At 34.5% G+C, this 16,606-nt stretch overlaps 2 protein-coding genes across 2 annotated transcripts in view; one reads left to right on the top strand and one right to left on the bottom strand.

The window, feature by feature from the left end:
• LOC136032332 (arginine-hydroxylase NDUFAF5, mitochondrial-like) overlaps positions 1 to 655 on the bottom strand; it is a 45,889-nt gene extending 45,234 nt beyond the window's left edge. Inside the window, exon 1 of the mRNA XM_065712649.1 lies at positions 567 to 655. Within this exon, the coding sequence (XP_065568721.1) occupies positions 567 to 636 (70 nt within the window). The 5' untranslated portion in view covers positions 637 to 655. The remainder of the gene's footprint in view (positions 1 to 566) is intronic.
• Positions 656 to 696: 41 nt separating this feature from the next.
• The window catches only part of LOC136032338 (signal recognition particle receptor subunit alpha homolog), a 79,770-nt gene continuing 63,860 nt past the window's right edge, over positions 697 to 16,606 (top strand). The window contains exon 1 of the mRNA XM_065712662.1: positions 697 to 867. Within this exon, the coding sequence (XP_065568734.1) occupies positions 751 to 867 (117 nt within the window). The 5' untranslated portion in view covers positions 697 to 750. The remainder of the gene's footprint in view (positions 868 to 16,606) is intronic.

The following is a 16,606-nucleotide window of genomic DNA, read 5'->3' on the forward strand; positions in this document are numbered from 1 at the left end:
CGTAGTTCCCTAGCTGGTTATTTTCTTATTACAACCAGATTTACTCAAACCTAATTTATTTATATGTCAAGATCAGCACCCATGGTGTGATGCCTAACAAATGAGAATTTTGCCATAGCTTAATTGTAGATGGATGTTATCTTATATTCTATAAAATAGGTGGTAAAATTTCAGATATTGGGTTTCTTAGTAGGCTAGCTTAGAAAGTGGTGTGTGGTAGTTGATTTGGATGAACCGAAACTTTCAGGAGTGATTCCATGGCCTAAAATACTCTAGGAAGGTAGGCCTACTGCCAACCCACTAGGCTATGCCTTGATATTTTCATTGTATTCTGTCTTATATCCCCTTTTCGTATTTGAGAAACTATCCTTTTCTAGTTCCTTATTTCTTGGTCTTACTAGACCAATTCCTATCCTTTCCTTATTTCTAGGGTGTATACAAATACATATCTAACAGACCAAAAGACTACCTACCTAAGTTGATACAAAAAAATTAATTTAATTTTAAATTTTCATTGGCTATGAAATTACAAAAAGGCTATTTCAGTGAAATTTTAAGCATCATACCTTTAATTAAGTTTGTGGCTGAATTTGATACAGAAAGGACATGTTCGATTTTTTTTAAAATTTTCGCCATTTGAAAGTTTTCAATTTGCTTTGCGTGGCATCTATTATAAATTTATGCTGTGTGTTTGTCGACCATTGCATGTTTTTGAAGAAACAATATTTGTTCGAATAGAAGTGTATCAAAATGCTGGATTTTTTTGCAATTTTTAGCAGAAGTGGAGTAGTTCTTTGGTGTTTTCAAAGCTTTGGAAATGCCTTGACTAGCCATATTAATGCTTTCATAAATGCTGAAATAGCCAAGGTAGGCTGGTTCTGTTAGCTGTAGACTAAGAGTAATCTTGTGCACAAGTTTCCTTGGTATAATCCAGGGGCAGGAGCTTCACATATGGAAACATGTTAAGAAAACAGTTCTTACTTATGATATGCTGACTAACCCTCTATTTTGCAGAGGGAGAACCTTTATCTTCACTTCTTTCCTTGTAGGCCTAGCCTATATCCAGTTTCTCTACCTCATTTCTATTTTTTAGACTTATTCTCTAAAGGTAGAATTCTAGTTTAGCTGCTTTTACTATATTTGAAGGGGGTAAGGTTAGGAAAATGAAACTTTCAGGGAAGGGTTGGTAAATTGTTTGCAGTTCTTATATTTGACTTACCAATTAAGTGAACATAGGTACCACTTGATGCCTTTTTTATGTTCTTTACAAACATAAATAATTGCTTCTACCACAAATTCAAATTCAAGCACTTTTTGACCTATCCTAAACTAACATTAGGCTATTATAAATAATTTTGGTAGGCTACTATGAAAATGTAGCACTATTTTGTTGAAAACAATCAAGAAAACAAGAACTGAAAAAATGTAGGGTTAATTTATAACAACAATATTACTGGCTTTCTTATAAAGTGAATGTACCACTTTTTGCCTTTTTTTATGCTCTTTACAAATATAATAATTGCTTCTACTGGAAATTCAGATTTAAGCACTTTTTAACCTCTTGAAAATGACCTAAATATGAGGTATAAAAAAGGCTTAAAACATTGGTCTCAGACTTTAAAACATTGAACTCAAACTCACCATTTCATTATAGGCTAAATCCTTTTTTAATGTAATATTATCCACAAGCAATGATCTTCCATGATTAAATTGAAAAATAAATGTTATCAATGTTATGGCATTTTTTTTTCTTCCTTGACATTGAATTTTAAATAAAAGCATGTGTTTTTGGTTGAAAATATGAAAGCTGGCTATTATAAACACCAGTTATACTGTTTGCTATAAATTTAACTATATTAAACAAAGCAATGGTTAGTTTACATATTTAATATATACTATGCTTTACCCCCACCCCCCTGATGTGCAAATATATAGCCCAAATTTGTTTCTAAACTATTACAGATTTGTGATTTCAAATATCCTATTATTTGGTTAAAAAAAACAACCAAAACACATGCTTTAATTGAAATTTCAGTGGCAAAGAAGAAGAAAACACCATAACATTGATAAAAATTATTTATCCAATTTAATTGTCAGAAATCAGTGCTTTTGGATAATATAACATTAAAATAATGGAGTTTTAATAAAACGGTAAGTTTGAGTCCAATGTTATAAAGTTTGAGACCAATGTTTTAAGCCTTTTTTTATACCCCATATACAGGTCATTTTTAAGAGGTCTAAAAGTGCTTAAATCTGAGTTTCCAGTAAAAGTGATTATTATATTTGTAAAGAGCATAAAAAAGGCATTGAGTGGTATATTCACTTTATATGAAGGCCAGTAATACTGTTTGCTATAAATTTACCAAATGTAGTATTATTTTGTCTAAAACAACCAACTTTAATTGAGAATTTGTCATTTTTAAGAGCTCAAAAATTGCTTAAATTTGAATTTGCTGTAGAAGTAATTATTATGTTTGAGTAGTAGGCTAAGTTCACTTTATTGGTAAGTCAATAAGCCAAGACTGTATGAACTGCAAAATTTTACCAAAGGGTATACAGAATAAGATAGCCTATTTCCTGGGAAAATATTTGAAGTAGCCTAGCCTATCAACCTCTACTCCCACTGTAGAAAAAAGTGGCATAGTAAAACTAGCAATGCCAATTTGTAATTTTTAAACTTATTGCATTTACAAAGTTCAGTTGTATTTAGCCTACTATTTCAATTGGGAACTTTTTTCCATCAAAAGTTTGTCTCTTGTTTCTATTTTGCTTAAAACATCTATAAAATCAATGGTCAAAGAAAACTTGAAATCTGTAATACAACTTTTTTTTATTAATATGACAATAATTGTATCTGTACTGTATAATTAGTTACCTTAAAAAGAAAATGAGTTGAACAGAACAATGCCAAGAATAAAAAGACTATCCTATTGTAAGAATACAAAATAACCACCTTTTTAGTTTTAAGAAAACCAACAGAAAGATGTAACATGAGAATTGAATAAACAGAACAGTGCTTAAGATTAAAAGGAATAAAGTATATATTCAAATTACCTGTTGTTTTTTATAATGAAAATAGACAAAAAGAAGTAGCCAGAAAAACATAACAAGATTAACAAAACAAATGAACAAGGGTTTTTGGCATCACCAAATCTTGAAAATTGATATATCATCTTATAATCATCCAAAGCTGTTTTTCAATTTAAGTAAGATGCTTAACTTTTCTTGTCAGATTTTTTTTGCATAACTTTCAAATTAACTTCCAATATTGTTCAAAACTCTACCAACTCTAAAGCACTTTTCTGATTTACCTTTTTGGCCAAAAACATGCATCAGTTTTTTTTAAATTTAGGAAGTGTATTTCCAGACCTTTGAAACTTCATAAATTAGGATTGATTAAAGTTGTGAAACTGAAAATACTTTTCTTGTATTCCATTTAAGCAGAAGATCTATTTTGCTAGGTTTCACTTTTATAGCAAAAGATATCTTTTAAGGTCACCAAAGGTCAGTGTCCTCTTGTGGGAGAAGGAGTAGAGCTAGGTACTTCAAAATTCTTTTTCTACACTTTTTATCTTTTTGATCTAGGTCTATGTGATTAATATTTATATAATTCTGTTTGGCCTGCTTTCTATAGTTTTTTGTTGTAGTTTCCATGATTTTGTTTCTAAAGTATTATATTTTCATCATATTTGGTATATTATATTATGATTAACCTAACTTCACTTCTTGAGTATGGTCAGACAACTAACAAGTATCCATACCTTAGTCTGTAGATCCATCCCTAAAAGTTTCATTTCCCTAACCTAACCACTTCCAAGATAGCAAAAAATAGCTTGTCTAGAATTTTACCCTTATTTTTCATGAGTTTTTTCATTTTTGATTTGTGAGCAATGGTTCAAGTTATGGGTACTAAGTTAAAACAAGTGACACATGGCAAAATGCATAGCCTAGGATTCTGGCTGTATAAATTACCTAAAAATCAAGTAAACATACCACTTAATGCCTTTTTGTCTGCTCTTTCTGGATATTATAATTGCTTTTTTCACAAATTGCATTTTAACCTCACCTTTCCAACCTGACTCAAATAAGTAGCCCATATTATATATTTCCTTTTTTATATTCTTTATTGTGCCACTATCAATTGTATTTACAGGTCAACAGAAGAAAAGGGGTTTTGATTTTCTATACAACTTAATTGTAACAAATCAATAATAGTTCCATTTTGAGCTCTAAATGAGGCCACAAAATGTAAACCTTTCCATGGTAACCAAAAGTTAAAAACATGTTTCTAAAAAAAACAAAAATTATCTATTGAGAAAAAATTGCCATTTACATTTGATTCAGGAATGGTAATTATTATTTTCCTTAGCTTAATAGTAAAATGTTAATATGGATATGTATTTGAAAGAATTTTTACACAGATCCCCTCAAAAATGACATCACAGCAAAACTGATGTCATTTTTAGGGTGTTTTCTGGTTCTTTTCCAGATTATTATTAGAAGTAGCTTTGGTCAGCTACCTCTTTTATTTGTCAAAAATGGCAAATACCCCATCATCTAGAGTTTTAACTAAAAGAAGTAAGAAATAAGTATTTTATCTGATACTAGCTGTTGGGGGGGGGGGCGCTTCGCCCCCCCCCCCCCCCCCCCCCGCACGCATAAGTCGTTACACGCCATAGTAGTTATGCGCCATTGTAGTTGTGTCCCTATGTCCCACCTGTGAATATAGATAGATATATATATGTTTTCAACTACATAAAACTTGCAAATATACAACATTCTTTGATGTCCCATTGTCTGTGCATATAAATAGATTGTAAGGTTTACCGACTCTTGAACATGCAACATAAAATTGTCCATGGGAAAAACAATCCAAATTCAGATCTATACCTCATTATTCTAATGATTGCCCTTGAACTTTGTTCATGGTGATTGCTAATCAAACATTCCCTGTGTCCCCGTCATCATTTATATATCTCCCTGTGCCCCCGGCGTCCCTGTTGTAGTTGTGTCCTGGCTGTCATTTATATTCCCAGTATCCCAGTTGTCATTTGTGTCCCAGTGTCCCAGTCTGTAATTTCTCTTTGAGTGTCCTGGTCGTCATTTATGTTCCCTGTGTCCCAGTCGTCATTTGTGTCCTGGTGTCCCAGTCTGTAATTTATCTTTGAGTGTCCTGGTTGTCATTTATATGTCCCAGTTGTTATTTGTGTCCCAGTGTCCCAGTTTGTAATGTCTCTTTGAGTGCCCTGGTCATCATTTATATTCCCTGTTTCCCAGTGTCCTGGTCATCATTTGTGTCCTGGTGTCCCAGTCTGTAATTTCGTCAGTCAACAAACATGACATCAGTCGACAAACAACTTCATGACAACATACAGCTCAATCCTTATAATGACGTCAGTCAACAAACATGATGTCAGTCAACACACAAACTTGACATCAGTTGACAGACAGACACACAAACAAACAACTTATTTTTATATATATATAGATTGCATTGAAATCAACCAGTTATGTATCCTTATCTGTCAACCTAAAATCTTATTACAAACTTCATATGAGATCAAACAGCTCATATCACCCATAGGGTCAGAATTTATTTAAATAAAGTAGCTCTATTTCTTGCATGAAAACATGCTAATATTAAACAATTGGTCCTATAAATTTTTTACATTGGGATCTAATGCCCTTGAGAATACTCAGGGTTCTCACTTTTTTGTCACAGGTTTATTTGAATGGAGATATTCTGGACTAATATACAAGAAATGTAACAAAAAAAATTTGAGCCTTTAGATACTTCCAGAAGGTTAAACTACATTGTTTTAATTAATGAAGATATACTTACCTTAAATCACAGCTTGGAGTGATTTAAGGATTTTCCATCCTTGTGATGCTCTAATGATAAAAAAAATTGTTTGGTGCAGGTTGTGGCTGTTGATCTAGCCTCTTGTGGAGGACTCTGCAGCTTCCCAATTGAAAAGGAACTCCTTGCAGAGCCATTCCTTATCAAGATGGGACTTGAATGTGTCAGTTGAAGTTGTAGAAACTGCTTCCTCAGACAGTTGATTCCACAGATTGATGACTCTTTGGCTGAAGAAATGACTTCTATGACTACTTGTGGAATGCTGCATTGGGAGTTTCATTGAATGTCCTCTAGTACCAGAATGCAAGGGCTGTGCAAAGAGACTGGGAAGGGTGTTTTTAGAAAGTATTTTTTGGTTAAAATCATACCACCCCTTTTTCTTTAGTATTTCAATGTTGCCAGCTTCAAACAATGTAGTCTTACTTTGTATGGAAATTTATTTATGCTGCAAACCATCTTAGTGGCATGGCATTGGACATCCTCAAGCAACTTCTTATCTTTTTTGAAAAGAGGGGCTGTCAATGACATTCCAACCTCCAGACATGGTCATACAAGTGCCTTATATAACTTCATAAAAGCTCTTGGGTATTGGTTGGCTATGGTTCTTTTTATGATACCAAGGTATTTATTTGCAGAGGATGAAACAGACCTAGCATGGCTGCAAAACTTTAATTGGTGATCAACAATGATCCCAAGATCTCTTTCATCCAAAACAGCAGAAAGCAATTTGTCTTGAAGGAATTACTTATGATTCTTGTTGTGTTTGCCAAACTGGATGATATTGCGTTTGTCAACATTAAAAGCAAGGAGCCACATGTTAGCCCATCTTCCTAGACTGTCAGGATCTGTTTGAATTGATTGCTGGTCAGAGAGAGTAGCCGCTTTTCCAACTAGTTTTGAGTCATCAGCATAAAGGGTAATAAGATTTGAATGAATGGTGTGTTGATTGTTGACATAGAATTTGGAAAGTGTTTGTCTAAGAATAGTGCCCTGGGGCATGCCACTTAATTCAGTTGTGGGAGAAGAGAAATGAGGAATTCCTTGTGAATCAAAAACTCTGACAATCTGTGATTTTTCAGAGAGGAAGCCAATAATCCACTGTATAACACCTTCATTGACAGCTGCAGCCTTCAGTTTGATTATGAGGAATTCATGACAATCCTTGTCAAATGCTTTGGACAGATCAAGAAGAATCACATCAACAGGAAGCCCTTATCAAGCAGTGTAGTCACTAATTCATATGTTTGGATAAGGTTAGTGTCAACAGATCTACCAGATCTGAATGCATGTTGTGATGTGGAGAGGATGTTATTGACTTCAAGATGTTCAATTAGAGCTTTGTTAACAAGTCTCTTAAGCACCTTAACAACTACAGAAGTGATGCTTATAGCATGGGAATTTTCTGCAGAGTCTCTTCATCCCTTTTTATGGATTGGGGTTATATAAGATGTTTTCCAATCATGCAGTAGTTCCCCATTTTGAAGAGATATCTGGAGCAACATTGCACAGGGGGTAATTGAGAGCTTTTCAACACTCTTTAAGAAGATGTGGATGAACACCGTCTGGTCGCTTTGACTTATTTACATCAAGACTCCCAAGGCTATTTAAAACCATTACCTCACTTACTGATAGATAAGGCATAGGAAAAAGCACTTCATACAATAGAGGATCTGGTGAGGAAGTAGCTGAGTTTTAAATGAAGGTAGAAGCAAATTGTGCATTTAGAAAGTCAGCCTTATCTATGGGAGATGAGTGTAGTATACAATGGTCAAAAAGGTCAGGAATAGTATGATGATTTGGGTTTTTAGCAGAGACATTTCTCCAAAAAAACTTTGGGTTTAACTTGATGTCAGAAGCTAATTTTTCCTTGTAAGCAGATTTCGGTTTTTTGACAGAACCTGTTGCACATTTCCTTGTTGCCTTGTAAATTGACAGAGTCTCCTGGTTTGTCTTCTTCATATACTGTTCCCAAGCTCTAGATTTCTGGTTAATCAGCTTCTTAACTTCCTTAGTGGGGACGGGAAATGTTTTTGGCTGTTTTATAAAAAATAGCCATAGAGTGTTTCTTTTCAAGAGCTAGGAGAGTTTTTTTTTTAAATTTAACCAAGACTCATTGATGTCACCAGTGATAAACATTGACCAGTTTGCAGATGAAAGTTCCTGTTGTATTGCCTCATAGTTGGTGAAAGTCTAAGGACGAAATCTAGGTTGAGGATGACTATTTAGGGACAACACAGACAGATTAACTAGGCAGTTGCTACTAGCAATTGGTGGTAGCCTAAATAATCATTTCAAATGAGGGAATCAGGATCATGCAATATGACGAGGTCTAACAGCGAGGGATTCTGATCAGGTCTATGGCGTGTAGGCTTATCAATAGTCTGATGAAGAAAATTATTTGATAGGCAAGATAAAAAAGGGAGTCTCTACTATTAGACAAAGAATGTCCAGTTCCTCCAAGCCACTCAATTGCAGGAAAATTAAAATCTCCAATTATTATTAACTCAGATGAGCTAGGAAGGTATATTGAAGATGCCATCAATAATAGTTTTGAGGGCCAATTCACTATGTTCAAGTAAGGAGCACTTGGACTTCAAGAGATGCACCCAAGGCGCAATTTTTTATTAGCAATGGAGATATCAAGCCATACACTTTCAATCAAAGATATATCAAGCATGGAAGGATTATCAATACTAACCTGGATACTGTCTCTTACATAAACGCCAACTCCTCTTGGACCAGGGTGAGGGCTCAGAGATAAGTCAATTTTACTGGTTTTCAAGAAGAGTCCTCTAAACAAATTTTTCGTTTTCCCCAAAATGTCTCTGTGCTGTTGATGGCCATTCTCTCAATATTCCAAGTCCACTTGTTTGATTCAACCAACAGGATGAAGATAATAAAATAAATGAATAAATTTTAATTTTTTCCTAAGTAAGGGAGTTGACTCTTGACTTTGATTGGTAATCTTAAATTGATTGAATTTCACACATTTAGAATCACCATAAAAAAAAACTATTGCCTTTGATGCATATATTGTTATTAGAATTTCATTTTTGGAGTTATGATTACTAAAAGCAGAAGCCAATTGTTGCTTACAGTTTTTTTTTTTTTTTTTTTTTTACCATAGATTGTTGGATTAGCTACACCAGGAAATATTAGAAAAAAGTGCAGTTAATATTAGAGATATTAAAGGTACATTTTTCAAATTTCATGGTTAAGCCTATCAAAACAGCACCTAACAGACCATTCATTTTTCTTAGTAGTTCAGCAATACGTTTTTGTTGTTGCCCCTTAGCTAGATTCAACACTATTGGTTCTGAGGTTTAATATACCTTTTGTTTGCTCACTCTTAATTGGTGGTTGGTACTGTTTCTGTTTTTGGCTGAAACAGAAACAGAGAAAAAAGGAAATATGTTTTACTGAAAAACAGGAAACAAAAAGTTTTTGCAAAAAAAAAACGGCCAGTCTAATTGATCTGTCTGCTGTTGCTTTTTTTTCAGTTTTATTACGCTTCAGAGAGTAAAGTTAACGTTTACTTATACAGTTTAATAAAAAAAAGACCATGTGAATTAAAATTTTGCACTTGAAAACATTTTTAACAAACATTACAGGAGGTTGAAGTCACGTTTGGAGGTTAAGTAATAAAAATAAATTGTGTGCAAACAACTTGGCATCTTGGATGCATTGTTGACCAGAATTTAAGCTGGAAAGCTCATATCACTAGCCTAAGGTTTAAGTTAGGAAGGAGCATAAGTGTAATGCATTGTCTTAAATATTGTCTTCCTTTTTATGCTTTAAAATCAATATATTTTTCTCTTGTTCATTCATATATTAATTATTGTTCGATTATTTATTTGAGTACGTTTCAGTCACATATTTCTCCTATTGTGAATTTACAAAATAAAGGAATGAGAGTCCTTAAGATGTTATTTTATTCTCCAGTTTCTCTTCCTGGTTAATCTCCAACTAAGTCTTTACAGTTATTTAATATCATTCCAGTTAGCCAAATTTTAGCTTTTCAATGTATACTTTTCCATGTCCGTTATCTAAAGGATCTGCTACCTGATTGTTTTAAATCATTTTTTCCAGGCCCTCCCTCAGTCCGACCGCACAATACTTGTTGTCCTTTAAGTAAATTTCCTGTGCCTTTCATTGTCTCTAAACAGTCTAGATTTTCGCCTAAAATATTATTACAAATTACTGGAACACATATGAATCTTTTTTTGATCAGGGTCTATTGCTATTAACATTAAAATCAAAGCACTGCTAATTAGTAAATATTAATTTGTGAGTAGCTCCCAGCCATTCAGCTATCAGGTACATAATGACAATAATTTTAATAAATGTTTTTTGGCGATTATTTTTTGGTGTGAGAGTGAGAAGTGTGATGACATACGTTTCCTCTGGGTTTGTTTGTTTAAACTGTTTGTATTGTCACCCAGCTTTTGAGCCAGTCTCCCTGCCGGGGAAGTTATGTGAATAGTTTTAAATATGTATAGTCAAAGAATAAAAGAACTTGAAGTTCAAGTGACTTGGCAGTCATTGATGAGCACTGCTTTGACATAAAGTACTCAGCAATACTAAATGCACTCTCACTGGATACTGAAGTTGCAGGCATTGCAATATGCATATGTGTTATTTCACTTACATATGGGTAAGTGTAGAAGTAGTGAGTTCAAAGTTCTAGTGAATCAGATTATTTTTTATCATAGTCTGGAACTCTCTCCTCAAGTGCAGTTTTAATATTTGCTGATACGTGGCCAGTGCTTATATTCTTAGTATTTTGACTTGAATACTACTACTACTACTAATAACTCACTGCAGCACCAAACCGCCTGAGGCCAACACAGCTACGCACGCTCCTCCTCCAACCTAGTCTATTTAAAGCCTCCCTCTTTACACCCTCCCAGGAAGTTCCCATTTCCTTTAAATCCTTATTTATGACATCCTCCCAACCCAGACAAGGACGACCTGCTTTCCGTGTAGCCCCAGACGGTTGGCCAAAAAGGACAATCTTCGGTAATCTGTCATCCTTCATCCGTAGAACGTGGCCTAGCCATCTCAACCTTTCTTTCATTATAGCCCCAGAAAGCGGGATTGAACCACACTTTTCGTACAACCTACTGTTTGAAATACGGTCAGTCAGCCGGGTACCCAGAACAATCCGTAGGCAATTTCTCTGGAAAACATCTAGTAAATTTTCATCTGCTTTTCGGAGTGTCCATGCTTCAGAGCCATATTTGACCACTGTCATCACTGTAGCTTCCAATATTCTAATCTTGGTTTGTAGGCTTATCTTTCTATTCTTCCAAACTTTTTTTAACTGTGAAAAAACACCCTGAGCTTTAGCTATTCTACTTTTAACATCTTCACTGCTCCCACCATCTTTACTAATAATACTACCAAGGTAACTGAAGCTCCCAACCTGATCAATCTTTTCGTTACCTAAGGTCACCTGTTCATCTTCACTTATTCCTAACCTTAGTGACTTAGTCTTCTTAACATTAATTTTCAAGCCTATTTTAGCACCCTGAACTCGTAAAACCTCTAAAAATTCATTCATTTTGCTCACACTTTCATCTAATATGCTTAAATCATCAGCATAATCTAAGTCCAGGAGCGTTCTTCCTCCCCATTTGATTCCATGGTCTCCAATTGCCTTTCCTGTGCTCCTTAAGACGAAGTCCATCAAAATGATCCATATAAAGGGGGATAGAACACAACCCTGCTTAACTCCTGATTTAATACAAAACCAGTTGCTAACCTCATTTCCTACCTTAACCGCAGCAGTATTATTCTCGTACATAGCGCAAATCACTTTAATGTATTTTTCTGGTATACCATATAACGATAAGACCTTTGTTAACGCTGTTCTATCAACAGAATCGAAAGCTTGCTCATAATCGATAAAACTAAGGACCAAAGGTGTTTGACAACGAAGGGACTTCTCAATTATTAACCTAAGAGTGAAAACATGGTCGACACATCCTCTACCTTTTCTAAAACCGCATTGTTCTTCCCTTAAAACTTTGTCTACAGCATGTCTCAGTCTAAAAAGTATCATATTACTCAGTAATTTGCTACCTACAGAGACCAGACTAATGCCTCGATAATTCCGACATTCACTCTTGTCACCTTTCTTATACAGTGGTTTAATTAAGGTTTTCCTAAAATCATTGGGTACTTCCCCTTTTTCAAAAATCATGTTCATAATCTTCAGTAGCTTATTCCTAACCTCAGAGCCACCATATTTAAGGAACTCATTAATCATACTATCAGCACCTGGGGCCTTATTATTTTTTAATCCTTCTAGTACTGTCGCTAATTCTTCCTCACTAAACAAATCTTCCTTCACATCCAAGGTATCACAAACTTTTTCATTTTCATCTATATCTTTTCCTGCAACTGTATCTCGGTTTAGCACATTCTCAAAATGTTCCACCCATCTTTCTTTAACTTTTTCCTTATCACTAATTGTGACCCCATTTCTATCTTTAACTGGGACTAGTCCGGATCGGCTACTCCCTTTCAATTTATTAACATGCCAGTATAATATTTTACTATTATGCCGTCTAGCCGCATCTTCCAGATCCTCAGCAATTTTATCCATCGCCTCCATTTCACATCTCCTTAGTTCATATTTTAATGCTTTCTCCACTTTCTTTACATTCCTTTTGTTTTCATACGACCTATCGCTCAGATAATTCTTATACAAACCCCTTCTACTCTCTATTAAACCTAAAGCTTTTTCACTAATATTCCTAGTTGCTGTCTTAGCACTCTTCCCTAGGACACCATCAGCAACTTCACAAATTGTTTTTCTGAAATTATTCCATCCATCTTCCACATTGTCAAATTTTAAACCCTCAAGTTTAGTACTCAACTGTTCCTGGAATTTTTTTCTCAAATTTTCATCCTGAAGTCTACCAACATCATAACTTTCCGGGAGGGAGTTACTCTTCCGAAATTTCAGCTTTAAATTAACCTTAGACACTACTAGATGGTGATCTTTACTTTTAACATCAATAACGGCACTCCTATACACCCTAGTATCTTGTATTGATCCTGCTAGTCTTCTGTTTACAATAACATAATCAATAAGGTTTGCTGTCTTACCATCACGTGAATACCATGTCAACTTATGGGCCATTTTGTGACCAAACACCGTATTGGTTATAACTAGGTTGTTATACCTACAAAATTGCAAAAGCCTATAGCCATTACTGTTTTCTTTTCCTACACCAAAATTACCTAGGCTAGGATACCATCTATCCCTATTTCTACCAACCTGGGCATTAAAATCTCCTAGCAAAAACACCATATTTCCACCTGGTACCCTGTCTATTTGCTCCTGTAACTGTAAGTAAAATTCATCTGAGTCACTAGTATCTCCATCAGTTGGTTCAATGGGGGCATATACTACTATAACTGATACCCTAAACTTTTTAGTCATAAAATGAGCAATTAGTATTCTATTATTAATACCTTCCCAGCCTAAACAAGACTTAGACTTAGCCATTAACTGACTCAGCTATAGTACTGCTCTCTGGAGTCAGACAAAACAAAGTCATTTAATCATCAGTTGAGCATTATTTACCAAATCATAATTCTACTTACTAGCTATTACTGCTGACTATTTGAATAAGCAAAGCATCTCAACAACAGCTTCTATGATGGACCACTTATTACTGTGGTTTTGGGTGAAGAAGTTGTGTGGTGGCTCTTTCCAGGCACTATCATGGTAAGGGTGCTGTTCCATCAAACATTCATGTACTTTGTGATGAATGGACTAAGATTATGTGTCTTATAGTTGGCTTCAAAGAGATTGCGGGATTTGGAAGACAGTTTTGATGTTCTATTCAGCTTTTTCATTTTTATAAATGCTGCTCCCAGCACCAGTACTTCTCTAGAGATGCCTTTGTGTGTAGATTCTGAGTCCTCATTATTGCTGTTAAGGTCAGGATCATTTAATTCTGAACTATTATAATCATCATTGTTGCAGTCAGTATCCTGTTTCTTCAGTGTCAGCATCTTCTACAATCAGGTGCAATCTTTGAGTTATAAAAGTGAAGCCATGGGAAATGGATCTGCTCTAATGAGACTCAAAGAAAGTGTTTTGGGTCTCATGTTTTGCTTGATAAATGAGACATATTCTAAATTTGGTGTTCCTGACTGGCCTAATTTGGCCATTTGGAAAAAAGAAGCTCTGACTGGCCTATTTACTGAAGTATATTACATTCACCAAGTAAAGATTATTTATTTACATTTCCTTCCTCGGTGCTTTAAGTAAGCATGCTGAAATTCATCAAATCATTTTGAAATTTAATATCCCCATGCCAAAGAGTATGTAGTTTGCATTTTAGCCTACTCCTTTGTCCTAGCAGTTCCTTCACCAGAAAATTTAATCTGTGAATTCAATTTTGTGATTAGAGGTACCTGTTAATTATCTACTTACCAAGACTAACCAAAAGGTACAAATCTAGTCGGACTGCTTCTGTTACTGTAATGATAAGCCTGCTTTAATATTAGACTAATGTTCACAGTGGCAAATCATTTATTTAAAACATGTGAAGACAGAAATATTCCCTAGATGGCAAGTAGCATATCACAAATCCAATAAAAATGCTAAAATGTGTTATAGATTGTGTCAAGCATTTGTCAATGCTTTCTCAGTTTCCATGTTTAGATGATCCAACTGAAAGCTGTATTGTTATTTAGACGTTTTGGAAATTTCTTTCATATTTCTACTGGATTATTAGATCTGATTTTCCTGAGGTGACAGTTTACAGAGCCTTGAGATGCAGTCGGCACTGAATATTGTTTGCAAAAAAGGTAAACAAACCATGGATAGTAAGGTCAAAGGTGAATACCTTATAAATTCAGTGAAAGTATATGAAGCAGCAGTAGTTTCCATAATAGAACAAAAGTTTCAAGAAAACTTATTGCTAATCATTCAAAAACTCAAGATTGTAGTTGTGAAGCTATATAAGATTTTGATTGTCTTCATCACAGAAATGAGAAAAGAAGAGTTTGATTGAATGGATTGTTCAGTTGGTATAGAATTTATTGCTAATACCAGAGAGGAAGACTCGAGCACACTTCCACTACATGGAAAACATAATGTGCAAAAGTTACTTTCCTATATTTGTTGAAACGTTCCAATTTCCTTCCCCCAAACCTCAACATTCTCACTAACAAGATTGTAGCAATCATTGTGGGCCTGGAAACAACTTTATTTGATCCTTGCTATCCGCCTAAGACCATAATAAACTCGGAATTCTGCTCTGCATTGTAGCTATGAAAACAACATAAAACCAAAATAGAGTACCATGACATGTACCCAGTACATTGCCTCTTAAATATACTCTAACTAAATGACTTTACTCAAAAATTGAATTTCATTCCAGGTTTTCTAGGAATCTAAGAATACACTACAATCAATGAGGTAGACAAGAATGCATCATGCCTCCCATGTATTAATCAAAGACCAGTGACCTTCAGGACCACTCTTTAACTCTATCCAAAAAGGTTTCCTAGCACCCACAGAGGAAAGTTCTATGTCCCCCTTTAAGGCAAGGAGTGAAAACGTCCTTTTCCATTGAATAAAAAGCATTGCAACTGGTCTTAACCACCATGTGTTCTCTTGCCAGATACCCATAATTTCTAGAACTTTGTCAAGCTCTTGAGCTCTTACTGACAAATCATAGCCCTCTAGAGATTGAATATACCAAAAGCCATCTACACTTGCTGGGAGCATTTCATGGTGTATGTATCCACCAGCTGCACAATTGAATGTGTAGCTGGAGTTTTGACCATCAAGCCTAGAGGGAGCCTCCTTGAGTTTCTAAAATCTTGCAGACTGTTGAACACATTGTAAGCTGTTTTCATTACTCGAACCTCTGTGAGTTAATCATTTTTTGACACCTCTACTAGTATCAAATGAATGTCGAAAACGAAAAAGCTGGAATGGGCTATTACCTGAAGGCCTCTGTCAAAAGAAGAAGAAGATTGTATGACCTTTGCTTTTGATAAGACTGTCTACATTGAAGGAAAGGAAAAAACAAACGATTCCAAATAAATTTTATGGTGAAACAAATGCTTCCGAAATTATTCTTGACCCACATAAACAGTTGTAGATGAATTACTAAATCATGTTTAGATAGTTTGAGGAGTAAGTTAAAGCTTATAGTAAACATTTTCTCAAATATTTGTTCTTTCAGTTGAAAAAAATTTTTGGCTAGTATCCAAATATGACAAACTAATGAAATCATTCCATTTTGGTTATTTGTGATGATAGTATTTTGACTAGTGGTGTTAATTTATGAAAATGTAGGGAATGTTGATAGTTGTTTTTTTTTTTTTTTCAGAAAGACATAAAAAAAAATTTATTGAAAACTATGGTGAGAGCTTTTTATATCTATTATTGATTTTTTCTCATGAAGATATAGCAATATGTGTTAACCCTCAACTGTTTTTTTTATTTTGACTAGTGTTTCTTGTATTATGAGTATCTATTTTATAATATTGTCATCTCTGTGAAAAATTGTGAAGGAGATAAATCTTCGTTTACCGTATCTGGAATTCAACATTATTTTAATTGTGTCATTTTGCTACCGTGTATTGAACCTGCCCTCCTATAATCCTTTGATAAACGGTATAATTGAATAGATTTCTACTAAAAAAAAACAAACAAAAAACTTGGCATTCATATGTTTTTCTGTACTTTGCTAATTGCTACAATTGTAA

The sequence above is a fragment of the Artemia franciscana genome, chromosome 1 (genome assembly GCF_032884065.1).
Source record: "Artemia franciscana chromosome 1, ASM3288406v1, whole genome shotgun sequence".
Taxonomy (NCBI): domain Eukaryota; kingdom Metazoa; phylum Arthropoda; class Branchiopoda; order Anostraca; family Artemiidae; genus Artemia; species Artemia franciscana.